The sequence below is a fragment of the Argiope bruennichi genome, chromosome 6 (genome assembly GCF_947563725.1).
Source record: "Argiope bruennichi chromosome 6, qqArgBrue1.1, whole genome shotgun sequence".
Classification (NCBI taxonomy): domain Eukaryota; kingdom Metazoa; phylum Arthropoda; class Arachnida; order Araneae; family Araneidae; genus Argiope; species Argiope bruennichi.
Window position 1 is genome coordinate 97601486 of NC_079156.1, and position 18128 is coordinate 97619613.

An 18128-nucleotide genomic window follows, 5' to 3' on the forward strand; every position below is an offset into this window, starting at 1 on the left:
CAACCCAAATTTCATATATTTGTGCCATAGCTCTTTGCAGTAATATCGTTTACATGCTTATAAAAATACAGTTCAACAGACAATCAATTCCTGGACTTATTAGTTCCTTTAGATGTTACTTCTGTGTTCAAATTTTATCTATTTAGCTCCCCATTTTTTTAACTACCGTTTCTTCTCATTGTTTAGCTATCTCATTTACTTAGCTATTTTTAGCTATATTCGGAAAATCGATCAGACAAACTTCATCTGCATGGATTTCGTTAAAAGTTTGATAGATATCTACAAATGAGTGCACACTGTATTGCAAAAATTATTCTTCTAGTTCATATAGTTTTGAATTATCGTATTCACACATAGAAAGACAGACAGATATAATTCCAAAAAGGTGTTTTTTGAAGTCTGAGGGGTCTGAGACGTGGAGATTCGTCAAACTCTTTAGACCTAATTATTTTGACGATTTTAATATTTTTATCTTTGAATATTTCTTACTTGAGAAAGTAAAAATGACCTAATTTATTTATTATTAAATAGCGGACTTTTGCATTCCTCATTTAAATCTTTTGTTTACTCAAAAATATTTACTATTGATCAGTTTTTCGCAAATCGTGCAAGATTAGGAAATCGATTGTTTACAAAAGTAAATTGTTATTAACTTTGGATAGTCGTGCTGTCTCAAATATATATGTCACAACCTATTTTCCTACTTCTTCAGTTCATTTTTATTTGTAATTCATAAATTATTATGGCTATTACTTTTAAATCCTTTAGGCATGTAAACCACAAATTTCATTATCTTTTATGAGCCAAATATGGCAGTGAAATAAAAAGAAATTATTTATTCTGTTTAACAAATGCAGTTGAAGAAAATTCATAAATCGTTACCAATCCTTGAATATTCAAACATTAAAAGGGACATTTTTTTTTATATATTGGAAAAAATGGGTGACAGGCGAATTGGTGAACATTGAATTAACTAATATAAACAACCTTAGAAATGGCCAGAAGGGAATTATGTTCATTGATATAAATCTAGATTTATTGTCTTAATCCATGCAGGGCAATCATATAAAATATAAATATTCTTTACGTTGATTATTATTATTGAAAACGATAGTTAAGAATACACCACCTTTTTCTTTTCTTTTTTTAAACTTTTCTTTTTAAGACCATTAAGTCAAATATCGTTTTGAAATGAAATAATTTTTTATTCCGTTTTCGTCGATATAAAAGCAGCAATTTTTGCGAGTTGGAACCATTGGCAACTAAAGCTAAGCAGTTGTAACAGTTATCAACATGTTTGCAAAGGTAAGTAGCGTTTCTGAATATTGCAGCAACTTCATCAACTCGTTTTACTTGATATTGCAAAGAACCTAACATTATAAGGTTCAAAAATGAAATAGAAAGTTGCATTTTCGTATCTAAAGAAATTATAAAAATAAATTAATATTTTAAAATTGATATATTGATTAAAAAAATCATATATAAAAGGCGAAAATTATCTAGAACTTACTGAAATGAAAATTTATTATTATTTTTTAATTTTTGAAATTCTTTTAACTTAAATTAGCCCTTAAATTTAAACTTCAAACTCAACTTTGCGATTAAATCAGTTTTAAGCTATACTAAATGCTTCAAACCTAATTTTCATCTAATGAAACTAACTTGTACTATTTTGACTACTACATTCTTCGATGTTAATTGTTTTATTGATCCCTATGTGTTTGTCAGGAATTATATGAAAAGTAAGACCAGATTTAATGCACAAGCTCTGAAATAGTGGCTCCAATATTTTATGGCAGAGTGTTTATTCAAACATGTAGGCCTACCAATTTCAGGAATTTCTATGTGCGTCTAACGGCTTATTAACCTCGTTGTTGTCGATTCCCAAATGTAATTCCTTAGCCTATCAAGGGCTCTCCTCTTTTAGGTGAATACAGGTGTCCCGATTCCGAGGTACCCAGGGATCTTTCCTTTTCTCTTCTTTTGAAAGGTGTTTGGTAGAAAACACCAACTCGTGAGGATTTCAAAGCCTCATAGTGATGACAAAAGTGAATTTTTGACCGAGTATGGGGTATGTTGTTAATTTGTGAGCGGCAGATGTTGCAAACAGGTGGCGACTGAAATTTTTAATATAAGCTGTGGAGCAGTGTGTGTGTGGGGGGGGGGTCAGATTTAAGCAAGACATAAAGGAGTTTTTACCCTGCTGCGGCAGTAAAGAACATTGGTCGAGGTTTGTTGCTTTTCTGGCAAATAAGTGAATCCTCTCTTCCCACAGAAAATGACACAAAGGCCAGTGAGTATGTGTAAAGTATGGCTGTATCACATAAGTGGAAAATGAATTCAAAGTTTGTTCTCAAATTCGGCATGAGTTTCCTACAGAATGCAGGGTTGAAAATTATGATTGAGGAGGGCCACTAAATCTTCTGTTTAGATAAATATGGACATTTGCATTATATTTAGTTTGGTAAATTGATTGATTTGGTTGGAGAATTTGTTAACTTAGTTTGAAGAGTTGATTGTATTGAATAACAAAGAGGTAAATTATATCAACTGATTGTTAGTAAATTTTTAAGAACATTTTGTACGAAGATAAATAAAAGTTAGATTGGAAATAAGATCCATCCACAGGAAAGGATTCAAAGACCCATGAAGATGGGTAAAATATATTTGTACCAATTAAGTGGAAAGTTATTTAAAAGGTTGATTTTAACTTTGGTGTGTGGTTCTTGTGTGAAACAGCGTTAAAATTGTGGTTGTTTATAGCTGCAGCCTCATGTTTTGACAGGCATGAAAAATTTGATAAAACTTTTTTTGGCGGGTAGAATGAATTATTTGGATTAGTGTAATTAAATAATATTTAATTTGGTGGATTGATTGTGTCGATCAATAAAGGAGAAAAGTGAAACGTCAGGTTTAAAGTGACTTAAATAATGGATACATCTAATCAGTTAACAAGTAGGAGAAATTTTTCGGTATTTTGGTTTTCCGAGATGCCAGGTGAAAGGAAGATATTGGTAGTCGGTTTTCGCTTGACGCTTCGCCTTCGGAGTGGTTGAACCCCACCCCACCCCGAACAAGAAAACAGCCAGCAGAATATGATGACTGCAGACATGCGATTTTTTCGATATAGTTTATCTATGGGGAAGGGGAGGAATCTGACCTGAAATCTGAAAACGGGAGAAATAATTTTTCTTTGCTAATGGAAAATGCACACTAAAATAAGGCAGTCATTTATCATTAAAACATGCAAATGCATTTGGAATGATTTTTTGTTTTTGGAAAACGCTTTGAAATATTTATATTTTTGAATTTTAGCTTAAAAAGGATTAATAAAATGTGTATAAAGTCGAAATGTATTAGTTAAATAACAAAAACTTTTAAAAATAATGGAACAAAGAGGACATTTTGGATTAAAAAAGTATTAAACCAAAATCTTTTAATTTAGGGGTATATCAAATAATTTGTGAAATATATTGCGGGTTTCCTAAACAAAAAATAGAATATATTTCTATCCACTGTTTAAATGTTGAGCGTTCCACTAATAAATAACATGACATTTTCCCATTTCTTTCTATATTGTGAAGCATTAAAACAATTATAAAATACTTCTAAATGAATAGATTACTTATAAACAAAAATATGCTTTAAATTTTTATTAATGATGTCTCTCGCACGAAAGGACGAAGGATTAGAATTTGAGAAAATTACTGTTTTAAGATGTAAAACAGCATAAAAAACATATAAACGCAAAAATAAAAATCAGTGCAACTTCCTAAAAATAGATCTGGAAAAAAAATTTCAAAGGATTTTACAAAAAAAAAAAAGTTTAAATTTTACGAATATTAAAATTTTTAAGAAATTCCTTTTTTCAGAAAAAAAAATCGACTTTACAACATAGTTACTTGCCTTAAGACTTTCATAATTGAAATTTATTAAGCAAGAATTGTTATCTTTGGGGAATGGGTGGTAATGGGCAGAAACAAGCTGGAGAAAATTTTGAACACCAACTTTTATTGATAATTATTTCTGTAATAAATATATATTCATACACAATTACATTTTTTTAATCCACAATCCAAACACCTTCAACTATATATAAATAACTTATAAACTAAAAGGACATTGCAATAGGTAATCGCACTGATTGTGCAAATCATTCAGTTGAAACAGGTCTTTGTCAACTAAATTTTTGGAAATTATCAAAACGAAAGAAACCTCCTTTTACAAATGTTTGTGTATTTGTTGATTAGAAAGTGGAAATGTACATAAGTGAGTAATATTTCTTAAAATCTATGCGTTATTAATATATTATATTAAATATGATCTATTTAATATGTACCTCTTTTGGAAGCAAAAACATTCACTCTATGAGTTTTTAATGTCAGGTATTTCTACTCAATAAAATATCTGATTTAATCCATTATATGTATATGATAAGTATAAACAACTTATGGGAAATCATTCGATGTGACAACTAAATTTGAATTTGAATTTTTAAATTTTTTTCTCATAATTATGTAATTTCTATGAAGGGAAATAGTTTACCTAGGACAGAACCATACATTCTATCTCGGTTGTACAGTTAACAGCTTAATTCTAAGCCAATAAACTGAGTAGCGTCTTATGAGATAATTTTTATTTACAATCAGACGTGCACACTATATTTTCATTGAAGAAAAAAACAGCTTCACTTGTAACCTCGAGCTAAAGTTCTTTTTATATATTTCAAGTGAAAAATAGGGACATCAAAGTAATTTTGAACTACATAGACTGTCACACTTTCGGTTTAATATGAGTCATTGGCTCATGGACTAGCGTAGATTACAAGCTAGATTAAGTCGAAGCAGTTAGCAAAAAATGATAAAATATAAAATAAAATTAATTTCAAATAAAAATGAGTTTCCTTTTTTTAGTAAGCTGTCATGCAGCCAATAATTCGATGTGATCCAAATTTTATAAAAATACAGACCCTTATTTGTTTTCCTTAACATTTTGCAGTTATCAGATCAAATATTGACTAACGACATTATCATGTGGAGACATAATTACGTTGAATATGTTTTAAAATATTTTAAGATTTAAAAAAAATATTTTTGAAATATTTTGAAATATTTTTAAGATTAATAAAACATTTTCCAGCAATTGATTCAGAGGCATAGAACACTAAATATGTATAAATACATCTCAAATTTAGTAATTTTTGGGATTTTGTGCTTATACTTCAAAAGAAATTTCTAAATTAATATTACAAAATATTTAAATTTTATTTTAAATCTTTCAAAAAATTCTTCGTTTAAAATTTAGCAATCGAATATTTATTTTCCTCTTTTTGTAATTATGAAGAAAAAAAAATTGAAGAACAAATAAATAGTTAAAAATTATTGAAATTGAGAAGAAAATATGTTAAGTTTTGTTACAATAAAAAATTTTTTTAATTAATTTTTGGACCAAAAATTTGAATAACAATTTTTAATGGCCAGGTTTTTAGTGAATTTAGAATAAAATTCACTAGAAATATTTTCATATTATGTCAACTTCCATGTTTATTAATTTTTTTTAATATTTCACATTCACTTATTGCATTTTTAAAAATAATAATTTATTATTTATTTTTATCATTCCAGATCGTCATCTTGTGCGTTGCTTTGGCAGCTGTTCATGCATGGTCTGCACCAGCAGCTACAGCTGGAGCCTATGGTGTATCCGGGAGGGAATCATTTGCCCCAGCTGCTGCAGCTTCGGTTGGATATGCTAACCATGGAGCAGTTATTGGTAGAGGAATTAGTAGCTATAGAAATGGTGCCTCTGCTGGATATACTGATCATGGAGCAATCGCTGGTAGAGGAATCAATGGCTATGGAGCTGTCGCTGCTGCCAGCTATCCCACTCATGGAGCGATCGCTGGTAGAGGAATCAGTGGCTATGGAGCTGGCGCTGCTGCCAGATATCTCACTCATGGAGCATTCGCTGAAAGAGGATATGATGGATTTAGAGCTGGCGCTCATATTGGCAATGGCAAAGTTTATTAAACGCTTTGTGAATATGTTTTTATTATATCAGGAATAAATTCTTCCAGATAATTTTATTTCACTTTTATTTCTTATCTCATAATCTTGAAATCTTTGGGAAATTTTAATGTAGTTAGTAATTGCAATGAAAATGTTCCCTTCTTAATAAATTAATTACATTAAAATTAAATTAAATCAATTGAATTGATAAAGTATGGGTCTTCGGGATATTAATTTTCGGTATACAAATTTAGCTTAGTTTGAAGTGTATTAATTGGCCCTCAAACAAAAATTTATAGATAAGCTTTTAAAAATAATTTTATAAATTGCTTACTATACGTGATTCGATAACTTCTAGTTGGAAAAAGCAAATATCAGTTTTTTCACAAATGAAACAAATACTATTTTGAAATGAAACAAATACAAAATATCACCTTCTATTTTTAAAGTTCCATGATTTTTATACAATATGCAATTTTCTCACTTTATCTACACATTCTAACCTTTAAAGATACTCTAAATTCAAATAAATGCAAAACTGGATGTGTAAGATACTTTCATTTCTATACAATTCACTTAAAGTTGAAAGATATTTCTAAATATGTCAATATTAAAATTTTTTTTTACCAGTAGTTAATTTTATAACATGATTTCGAGTGATCTAGAGATAAATATTATCACAAATGCCGTAAAAGAATTTTATTCTACATTCATTGCACCTATTCTTGTTATTCACTTTTTTAGGTTGCACATTACTGATTGCACTCAATTATTAAATTCTGCTCCTCTTAACATATCAGTTTTCATTTAATACATTTTATGCTTCAAATAATTGAATTATTGCTGAATATGAAGGTGCCTTCAATTAATTGAAATTATACAACATAATTTTATACAACATAAATTTCTCTTCTATTGTTTAAATAAAATATCCCATCATTAAAAATAAATTAAAAGAAAGAGATGAAATTTCAAATATTTCTTGAACTTGTCAATAAAAATAAAATAAAATATTTTAAACAAACATTTTGAATATTTATTCATTTAAAGGAAATTCATTGAGAATATAATACAAATGGTGGGAATTGTCTATCCGAAGATTGTCGCACACTCTTTAATTAAGGTCAAATTAATGCTTTTCCCCAACATTAAACTTAGTCAAGGCTATGAATATAAAGAGTTCTTAGATTTTTATATTCAGCTGAGAGCTATATCTTTCAGATAATAGTATGTAAAAACCAGTGCCTTTATATTATATTCAGGCTACTAGTGATCAATAATTACAAAGGATTGTTCCCTGGCGCGCATTTAACATTTTTACTTAAAAACTCTTACGATATTTGGCGATTATTTTGGCAAATAATCACTGAAATGAGGTTAATATGTAATTACCACTAAACCCAATGTGTATTTTGAAAGCCTTTTCTGTAGCCAAATGAAATCAAACTTGTCATGGAACTATGATTGTAAGGCCAAAACCAAATACTAACTTTCATTTATTTAAGTTATTGCATCGTTGAGTTATCGCGTTTAACCTGCATGAGAAACTATGGACTCACAGACGGGGATCCCTTTGGCATATTTGGTGAAAAATTTGGCGAAAATATAGACTTTAGATGCTAGAACTATGAACCTAATTTCATTTACATAAGGTGATACGTTTTAGAATTATAACGATTCAGTCAAGCAAAAATGTAAAACGAAAGACGGTCAACAGCTTGACGGATTTGTTCAAAACCTGATAAGAACCTACATTTTAATGCTAAACTATTGTGTTCACTTGTACTAAGATTGTTGGATATACAAGTTTTCTGAGTTCAGATTTTGTTAAATTGATGGAAAACTACAAATGTTGTGTAAAGATTATAAAGCAAATTTCATATATCTAGATAAAGTGTTTTTGATTCATCCTGTTCACAGTCAAAAATAGAGAGGTAGACAGACTGTTTTAAAAATGTATTTTTCAAATGGGAAGTCACTATATTTTCTCTTGATTTCCTTAGCATATGAGAAAATGAAAAAAAGAAGACAATACCAAGAATAAAATTGAAATCATTCATTGGATTAATCAGTTAATTTCACCTGCTACGTTTATTGAAATTTTAAAAGCATTAATTCATTTAAAGGAATGTTTGATTTGCATTTTGTTTCATGCTTATAAAGATGAAATATTGTAACAAATTTTCTCTCATTTCTTGATGTACTGTGTTTTTGAAATACTCTACAGTAGTGTGCCTAATAAAATTATGATATTTTTCAAAAAAAAAAAAAAAAAATCTGCTTAAAATATTTTCAAAATTGAATTATCAGACAATCGCTTTATTTTATTAGGTTTTAATTGTAATCTAAAGGTACCCTCTGGTTCATATATTCGAGGAAACATCTGTTCCGATATCCATTATTAATTACAATAATTTATTATGAAATATTTTAAAGACTAAGAAGCAGAAAATAATAAAACGTTTTTAGTAAACTCTCTTTTATTAAGGTAATGAAATGTAGAAAAAGATTTTATTCATAAATCTGGAATTCAAAGGAAAAAAAAATCTCAAAATCGTTTGGCAATAAATAGATTATAACAATATTTAAAAGAGAGAATAAGAAAGATGTACCAAAGAAAATAAAAGAAAATTCTTAAATATTTATTAGAAATCAAAACATATTACAATTGCTATTAAAACGTTCGAATTTATGAAAAGTTTTTATAACCCGGCCTTATTCTTTTATAATTTTTTACTTGAACATTCAGGATTTTGATAAAAATCTTTTGTACATTTGGATAAATAAACAAAAACGATGAAGTCCTATTTAAAGTTTTTAAAAATCATAATACATTTTTCTGTTTCTTGAAATGGCATCAAATAACTTTCACTATCAGAGAATAAGATGCCGATTTTTAGGAGCTAAGTTGGTGGATAATGAATTATCGAAAATAACTGCAGAAAATCAAATAAATCTAGTAAATTAAATTAAATAATTATGTCCAAATTACCCGATGAGTCATTTCTCTTAGTGTTATTATGTCTTCGATACCATAAGTATGATGTTTAAAAGACAGTACTACAGTAAGAAGCATATACATATTCTTAATTATAATATCTTAATTATAATCTCCCAGTTACATAAATTTCTTTCACATGTTTTTATATCAGCCCGGCAATATCAAAATTTCGAATGTCAACTAAAACATTTTATTGATACAAAATACTGTGCTATGTTATGACAAAATGTCATATGTTGCCAGTAGATTTGAGTGAATATGTTGCCAGTGGACCAGATTATTATCACAGATATCTCAAAATTCATATGTCATATTATCCAAAATGTTTTATTGATACATAAAATACTGATATCAAAGTTCTAAGCCACAATATCATAAAATAGCGTATAATGCCATTGGTTCATGAATTACTATTGCCTTTTCCAGTAAAGTCAACATTTCGGGAGGTTTCTTTGTCACGGTTTTAGGCTTATTGTTTTAGACTTACAATATTTTTATGTAATAGCGATGATATTAATTATTTCTTTAAAGCGAAATAATATTCTTTAATTGCAGATAAGAGCGGCTCATTAATAAGCACTCCTCCACATTTTCCGAAAATGAGACACACCTTCAAATTTTCGGTGAATAGAATACATTTATTAATTTATTTAGTGCTATAAATTTTTTAATGCAAAATCCAAGAAATATTTAAATTTATCAACAATCAATCAAAATTTTTCATTAGTCCTTTCAGTTTTTAGATTACATTTTGCATTTTACTTTCGTTGAGAATTCTTTTTTCTTTTTCAAATGTACACAAAAGTGCTCGATTATTTTCTATCACATAGGCTGAAGTAAAGACGGGACTATGGCAGAAAATATTCTAAAATTTGAAAGTAATGTAAATTGGTCCAACGTAGGAATCAAAATAACATTTGAGAGTGTTTTTTTTTAGTATTTTTTTAGGAAGCTCACAAAAAATATGCACATTTAGGAAGCTTTTATGTTATTTGTCTATATATTTTGCAAAAAAAATATTTTGATTTCGTATCTTTAAAATTAATTCTTAATTCCTTGTTGATCTATAATAATTATTACAATCGTACTGTTATAATTACAGCTTAATCTTTGATTTCCACTTAGAATTTAAATTGCAACTAATTCACTGTTATTCACAATTATAAATGTATATCAGCAATACTTTCAATCCAAAACTATTACTTTTTCTTAAAGAAGTTGCAGTTGAAACTATTCTTTTTATTCGCCAAATTTTAGATATTTTAAAATAAAATTTGAAAAAAAAAATCACCAAAAACCACTTGAGTATGTCTCAAATTCATAGAGAATTCACAAATAAAGACAATATTTTCGATGCAATAGTATTCTGTTTATTATGAACTACATATTTCAAACATTAAAATAAAATTTCCAGATTAATCCTTATATATTAAAACATAACAATGAAAACGAAATGCCAAATAAAGTTATTCGAAATTAATGTATTGCACTGATGAACCTTTTAGTAGCCATTTCCAATGCCCATGCCGATGCTCCCAAGGGCACCAATTCCATAACCACCGATTCCTCTTCCAGCAATGCCTCCATGACCACCATATCCGGTAGCAGCTGCACCGACAGGGGCGCCAATTCCATACCCATCAATACCTCTACCGACAATGGCTCCATGACCTCCATACCCAATAGGGGCACCAATTCCATAACCACCAATACCTCTATTGGCAATGGCTTCATGACCACCATAACCTAAAGGGGCTCCAATTCCATAACCACCAGTAAGAGCTCCAAGACTAGTATATCCAGCAAGAGCCGCAGAAACAGGGCCAATCATAGCTCTTCTATCTATTCCATGGCCACCAGCTGCAATTGCGGATGGTCCCAATCTTCCTTGTCCCAAAATAACAGCGTGAGCAGCTGCCAAAACTACACAAATAATGACGATCTGAAATAAAAATGAAGAGAAATCATTAGAGTTGTATGAAAGCTAGTTATGTACTTTTGAATGTTCAAAAACCTGGCAGATCGCTGACTTTAAGGAGTGTAGTTATCTAATAAGTTAATCCTACATTTATCTTGTACAACCATTTCCTAAATAATCTCATTGCCATATCGTAACTATGTGCACCTGTTATACCAGGAGATTAAGAACCTTGAGTTCAAGCACTCCGTGACACTCCATTCAAATCGGCAAAGCGAGCGATGCCGAATATTCGATGATTATGTTTACTATATTTATTTATTTCTAACCTATAAACAGTCTTAAAAAAGAAAATTAATGCTAAACTTAAATATCAACATTCTTAATCTAAATAAAGTAGCTTTACGGAATTTTAGTTCAATTGAATAAATTAGTTGTGCGAAATTCTAATGTAAGGAATAAATCCTTAGCTTTTTAACTGAACTTTGACTTAACTTAATTATTTGAATTTAGCAGAACCATATGAACAAATTTTTTTACTTGCCAAGGAAATTTTTTTTTCCTAGGATGACACTGCTGGCAAAATCTGAATTCCAACATATACTATCAACTGCGGTGCCATTCGAAGCATAAATAAAACTTTCAAAAATCGATTATTATAAAATTAAAAATCGCATATCATAAAAATATCCAAAAACAATCAATGATAGTAAAGGAATACAAAATGAAACCACTTACAATTCTAAACTGAAAATCTTCTGTGGAAATTGAATTTTTATTTTATTAATTATATAAAACATTTTCAAAACATAATTTATTATTTTTCAATTTTGTTTAGCTTTAATCATTAATCTTCATTTAACCTTTTTATGTAATTTAAATTATAAAAAAAAATGTTATTTTCTATTAAATAAAATTGTTTTATAGAATTTTTAGAATTGGTGCCATCTTATAGATGGCGAACTTTCCTTTTGGATGGATATAGATTTGCTTAGTTAATAAAAATTGATCTGTAGGAAAAATTCTAATAGAAAAGCGATTTCAACTGTCCTTTCAATGTGGAAGACAAGATTACCTTCCTCATGAAAGATATTTTTGTGCAGTAACAAAAATATCTTTTACCGAAATAATGTGCAATTTAACATTATTTCGGTTTTAGGACCTGATCATTTCAGGATTGAAACCAAATCGATCAAACATTCGTTTAATATATGAACTAGTTGCATTTTTCGATCTAAATTTGAATTTAAAATGTAGCAAAAGGGAACGCCGACTCTGATGTCCATCAAAATGCAATTCAACATTACACGATTGGTGAGCAAATAGCTTTTGTATTTCTTCAAAACCAAACGTTAATGTAATTAAACTAGAAAAATAAAAAAGCTCAATTTTTCTTCTTTGTGCCATTAGTTCAAGTTAAAGGGGGAAAAACCAATACACTTTGACATACACACACAAAAAAAATTATTTGATGCATTTAGCTTTGATCATTATTTGCGATTAATACGTCGATTATTTTGTTTTTTCAATATTTTTTGGTATAAAAATTATTTTTATTTATGCAATGACAGATTAATACCAGAAAATACCTTGATATTAAGACTTTTTTTAAAAAAAATTATTTAAATACATAGCTGTAGTTAAAAAAAATAAGCGTATAAGGTAAAAATAATGAGAAGAAATAAAGAAAGTAACTTTTGGAAAAATTATGTTAGTGACACCGATACACTTTCCAGGTATACTTTGATTTGTTTACAACTGATGATTAAAAAACTAAAAGCTAAGCAACATTTATCTATGCAATAAATATTCATGAACTTAAGAAAGCTACAAGCTTCAGCATGAAAAATTTTTGAAAGAAAATCCGTCAAATGAGTATAAAATCTTTCGAAATAATATTTGGCGTCGGGAAGCAAAGCATGATCGCTCTGCAAAAATATGTGCAAAAGACGATGAACAATTGCACATTTGTGCAGATTCTCCTAGTAGGTTATCCTTATGGGTAAGCTGAGTGCATTCAATTTAAAATATCTATAGAAGGCAAATGAAAGTTGAAATGAAAGGGCAATGTGTCATTTACATGAAATGCAAAAATTTGCACATTTGGAAAATTAACGCATCCATTTTATAAAAGAATTTAATATTTTTTAGTTATTTATATTATGGTAAAAAATTAGAAAATTCTAAATGAAAAAATAAATTTTGAATCGAAAACGAAATCTTGAATTTTATCATTAAATATTTTAATGTAAACTATTATGTCAAGCTCATTCATTTTCTATTAAAATTCTACATGATACAGATTATAATTTTGCTCAAAAAAATTTAATACAATATTTCTAACAATAGCTTACCTTTGCGAACATTTTGATGGTTCTTATGATTCCTCAGCCTGAGTTGCTAATGCTTCAACAGCTAACCGATCGCCGCTTTTATACTGACCAGGCCAAATGAAAAATCTGGCATTTCAAATATTTTCGACAGAATAAATGGAACAAACTTCAATATTAGAAAATAAGAAAAAAAGCATTGTTAATAGCATTATTTACTAACCTTCTAAAGAAAAATGAATTAAAAAAAACCGTAATATGATGTTTATGGAATTGCAATGCTGACATTAAAATCAGAATTTAATTAGAATTTTTTAATTCACAAAAGGTTATTTTGAAAGTCATTCATTCGATACTGATTACTTTCAAGTCGCATCAGGTCACCTACTTTCACTTGGATTCTGCGTTTTATCTTTGACCTTAGTAAATTTTAATTTATTTTGGTTGTTAATTATTGAAAGGGTTATGATTTCATTCTATTATTTATCTATCATTCTATTCATTTCTATTATTTATCAAAAAAAGATGATGCAATTTTTAGTTGAAATGACAATAGGAATAATTAAAATTCGGAAGATAATTATTAGTGAAATTTGGGTCACAACCATGTATTGAAATTTTAGGGATCATCTTATATAGATGATCCAAAATATGTCCGTCTTATATAGATACTATGTATTATTTTTTGTATTCTTTTAATCAAATATGTAAGCAACCGTTTTTCTAAAAACAATTCTCTAAATAGAGATATTAAAACTCTAAATTGTTGTCTGATATTATATAATTCTCTTTTACTTTCTCTACATTCTAACTGAAGAATTTTTTGCTCACAAATTATAACTAAGCAATGTAAATAATACTATGTTTTCTTCTTTTATCAGAAAGAAATATTCCTATTCCATTAGTAAGTAATTTTAAAAAGCCATAACGCCAGTTTGTATAGCTACAACACGCATGCGTTTCATTTTACTATGAAGATTTGCTATCAATTGAGAAAAAAATCCAAATAATACTAATAAATACGGATACCTGAGAGTATTTCTAAGTTAAAAATATCTTATTTTAAAAGAAAAAAAAATCAATAATTGCAAGAATTTTTAAAATGTTTTAAATTCAGCTTTAACTTAAATAAAATAAATCGTAATTAAGAATTTTAAACTAGAATTGCAATTTTATTTTAATGTAACATATAATTTTAAACAAGAAATATAGTGATATTTTAATCTTATACAAATTGCTAAATGTGGAGTTCGATTAAGAATTGTATTTGCTGCAATATTTATCTGCAGACATTTTTTTAATCTCAAAACTTGTATTTATATAAAAATGAATTTTGTTATTTTAGTGAATGATATACTGATAAATACAGAAATATATAATTGATATATTTAAAGAATCATGAAGAAAGTAAAATATATAAGAAAATTTTTTAATCTTGGTCACTCCAAACCATTTGAATAAATATTTCAAACCTTTAGTAAAAGATTTATGATTATTTTCGGTATCGTATAAAATTAAAAATAAGAAGACTGATAAAAATATATAAAAGTATAAAAAAAGGATTTTTAAACTATCAAAATATTTTTTTATTGGCAATATATAAGAAAATAATATAGTGATTTTTCTTCACACTTTTCAAATCTATAGTATTATATCAAGTCAAAACAACTCACCGTATTTAAATCTATTATTAAAATATGGACAAAAAATTACTTTTCTATAAAATAGAATTACTTTATATAGTTGTTAGAATAGATCGCCTATTATATATCTTAGAAGAGACCTCGCCTTTTGGAGACTTATAGTTTTTGTTTGGTTAATTTAAGTTGATCTGAAGAAAAAATTTTAACAGAAAATTTTTATGCAGTAACATGATGTTAACATTATTTTGGTTTCATAACATGAGCCGTAGCCATCAAATATTCATGCAATGTGTGAACCAAGTACAACTTAAATCTTCTATCTAAATCTGAAGTGTCGGGTCTGTCGTTCATCATATGCGGTAGACAGAATATTTGAAGGGGGAATGCCGACTCAGACGCACATCAAAATGCAGTGAAATGAGAAATTGGTAACAATGCAATACCTTTATGCAAATTCCTGCTAAATAATCAGATTATTCATCCATGGAGTCAATGTAGATTGGATTATCAAGTAAATCAAGGAACAATCGTTGATCAAAAACCATTAAAGTGTTGTTGAAATATATAGAAGCGGTTGGAATTACCACCTAGTTTGATTTTCCATTATTATCATAGAAATTAAGATTTAAAAGGATAACAAGGGTTCTCAAGTAGGTCATTTAAAGAATAATTATAAACGACTACGCCGATCCGCCCTGAGCATATGAAAAAATCTGAATAACCGGATACCGCGACTGAATTGACTGGAACTGTGATTGATACAACCTCTCAAGTTGGAGGCCCGTCAGCTAACCATACACCATATCTGTACCCACCAGGGCAGCAAGAATCAACCACCATATACGCTTCTCATCCCCATATCTGAGGTGCTTCCCGGGAGGGTATCCATTTATAGAATGAGAATTTTCGTTAACATTCTGATTTATATTACATCAAAATCTTTCGAAATTAGAATCGATTGATTGGAACTCAAGAAATTGACGAATACGAATCTACATATTTAAGACCTCCCATAAGCCAAAAAACACATTTTTTGAATTATATCTGTTTGTCTGTGAATACAATTACTAAAAAACGCTTTGAGCTAGAAGGACGAAATTTGTCATTATCTTTACACCAAATTTGTAAATTTCTATCAAAGTTTGAATAAAATCTATTCAGAGGAAGTCTAAATATAAATTGGCATTTACGAAATGAAGAGAAGTAGATGAATAAAATTTGGCACACAGATTTAACATCGAAATTGTAAATACCTATTGAAATTTGAACAAAATCCGTGTCATATTGTTCGGATTTGTTCTTCATACCTATTGAGTTAGAACCAAATTCATATATTCACAACCGTGTAAAAGCGATAGTTCAAAAAGAAAATATTTTAAATGCACGAAATTTTGCATGTGATTTTCTGACTATAATTGTATATTTATGTCAAATTTTGGTTTTAATCGACTAGAAAAAAATTAATCCAAAATATTCATTTGGTATTTTGTTTGTTGTTTATTAATCTCATTCTAGCGATTAATCGCCAAATAATTATCAAAAATTGCTTGCTTATAACTCTTTCGCAGCTGTTGTACGCCAACAACAATTAGCAATGCACAAGCACATTTATTAGAAGAAATTTTCAAGGAGACCACTCAGACTGGTTCTTCTAAGGCAAAATAAAATAAAGGCCTAATTTCAATTTTCTGAATTTAATCTAACAAAAATAAAAGAAAACGAAAAAAAGAGCTTTACAAAACCATGAATGAACATGGATGAAAGTGAATAAGTTATGCACTTGGGAGAAAGTGGGTAACCTATAGCTCTTTTGTGTAAATAACCTTTGCACAAACCAGATGTGAACAGTTAATATCCGTATAAGAAACCTGAGTTATTTATTTAATCCAAGCAATGAAACTCTGAAATTAATGTTTACTATTTTGAAGTTGTTTTCTTTAATGACAGGTTAAAATAAGGTGTATCATATTTTGATCGTTATTTTCTTTAACTTGAAACTATCCTGATTATTCTGCCAATCATTTTTTTTTTATTAAAATGAGATTGGTTTCTTAGTCTAGTTCATATAAAAGCAATAATCGTAGAATTCTGTAAGCATAAGAAATTTAGGATATTCTTGGATATTATTAGAAATTTAGGATTATTCTTTTAGGTTTTCTATAGTATTTTTTAAGACAGATATTCTGAAAAATATAGAAATGAATCAATAATTGCTAATGTCTAGTTAAATATAATGACCATTTTAAAATAGGATGTTATGTATTAATAACAGTTTTCCCGAACATTCTTCAGTTTTTTTTTTCCATAATATATACAATCAGAAAAAAAAAAGAAATTTGAATAATCTTGAAATAGAATTATATTTTCATAATGCAATTTCACGTTTTTGAGACTTTGTCGTGATTTTAATAATAATTTTTCGTTTTTAGGAGTTCCTCACGACTTTGATAATAATAAGGCAATTAAAATATTGTATAAATGAGCATAGATGTATTTTGAAAAAAAAAAAATAGAATATTGGAATTTTTAATATTTGAACAAAAATTTCACACATGAGCAGAATAGGAATTGTAATAAATGTTTTGTGTCGGATGATGATTAATGATTTGATCATTCACCAGATAAATAAAAATTACTTCGATACCAAAAAACAGGTTAAAAAATTAACATTATAATGAAAAATGCGGAAGATTTTAATTGGAACACTAAATTAAACATCAATTACGATAGAACTAAAATTTTTTGAAAACGATTTAAAAGTTATGCTTTTTTATAAACTTTTTTAAAAGGGAAATAAAAACCTATTATAATCAGGGTAAATATTTTAATTTCTTTTAATAAATTAATTTAAAATATCCCAATGTATCCATCAAAGAGAATTGCTATTCAGTATCGTAAGGCATCGCTATAACCTGGCAAAAAACCCAACTTAAATGGAAAGAAAGAAGTGAGAGAAAGAGACGGTAAAATGGATTTCGACAGAGAATCTAATAGCATGAGATACAAAAAAAATACAAACAAAGGTGATCTGATATTTTTTATTTGTTTATATGTGTTATTTTCTTGTGTCTCATTGCTAAATGTGTAGATAAATAATGTCGGGGTAAAAATCGTCATGCCTAATCTCCGATCATTGGTCACACGTTTTCAAAAATTGCTTTAACCCTTTCTAGGGCCGTGGGAAGTATGCTTCCCACCAATCTTTGTATGAAATTATGTAGTTTGGCA

General features: G+C 28.3%; 2 protein-coding genes across 2 annotated transcripts; one reads left to right on the top strand and one right to left on the bottom strand.

Moving 5' to 3' along the window:
- Nucleotides 1-1261: 1261 nt before the first annotated feature.
- LOC129971140 (fibroin heavy chain-like) lies at nucleotides 1262-6033 on the top strand. The gene is made up of 2 exons (XM_056084636.1): nucleotides 1262-1305; nucleotides 5625-6033. The coding sequence occupies exons 1-2, from the start codon at nucleotides 1294-1296 to the stop codon at nucleotides 6027-6029; spliced, it is 417 nt and encodes a 138-aa protein (XP_055940611.1). The 5' UTR covers nucleotides 1262-1293; the 3' UTR covers nucleotides 6030-6033.
- Nucleotides 6034-10423: 4390 nt separating this feature from the next.
- On the bottom strand, nucleotides 10424-13324 carry LOC129971121 (spidroin-1-like). Its single transcript, XM_056084610.1, has 2 exons — nucleotides 13282-13324; nucleotides 10424-10951 (listed from the first exon to the last, which is right to left on the bottom strand). Exons 1-2 carry the CDS (start codon nucleotides 13291-13293, stop codon nucleotides 10511-10513), a joined length of 453 nt encoding a protein of 150 aa, XP_055940585.1. The 5' UTR covers nucleotides 13294-13324; the 3' UTR covers nucleotides 10424-10510.
- Nucleotides 13325-18128: the final 4804 nt, after the last annotated feature.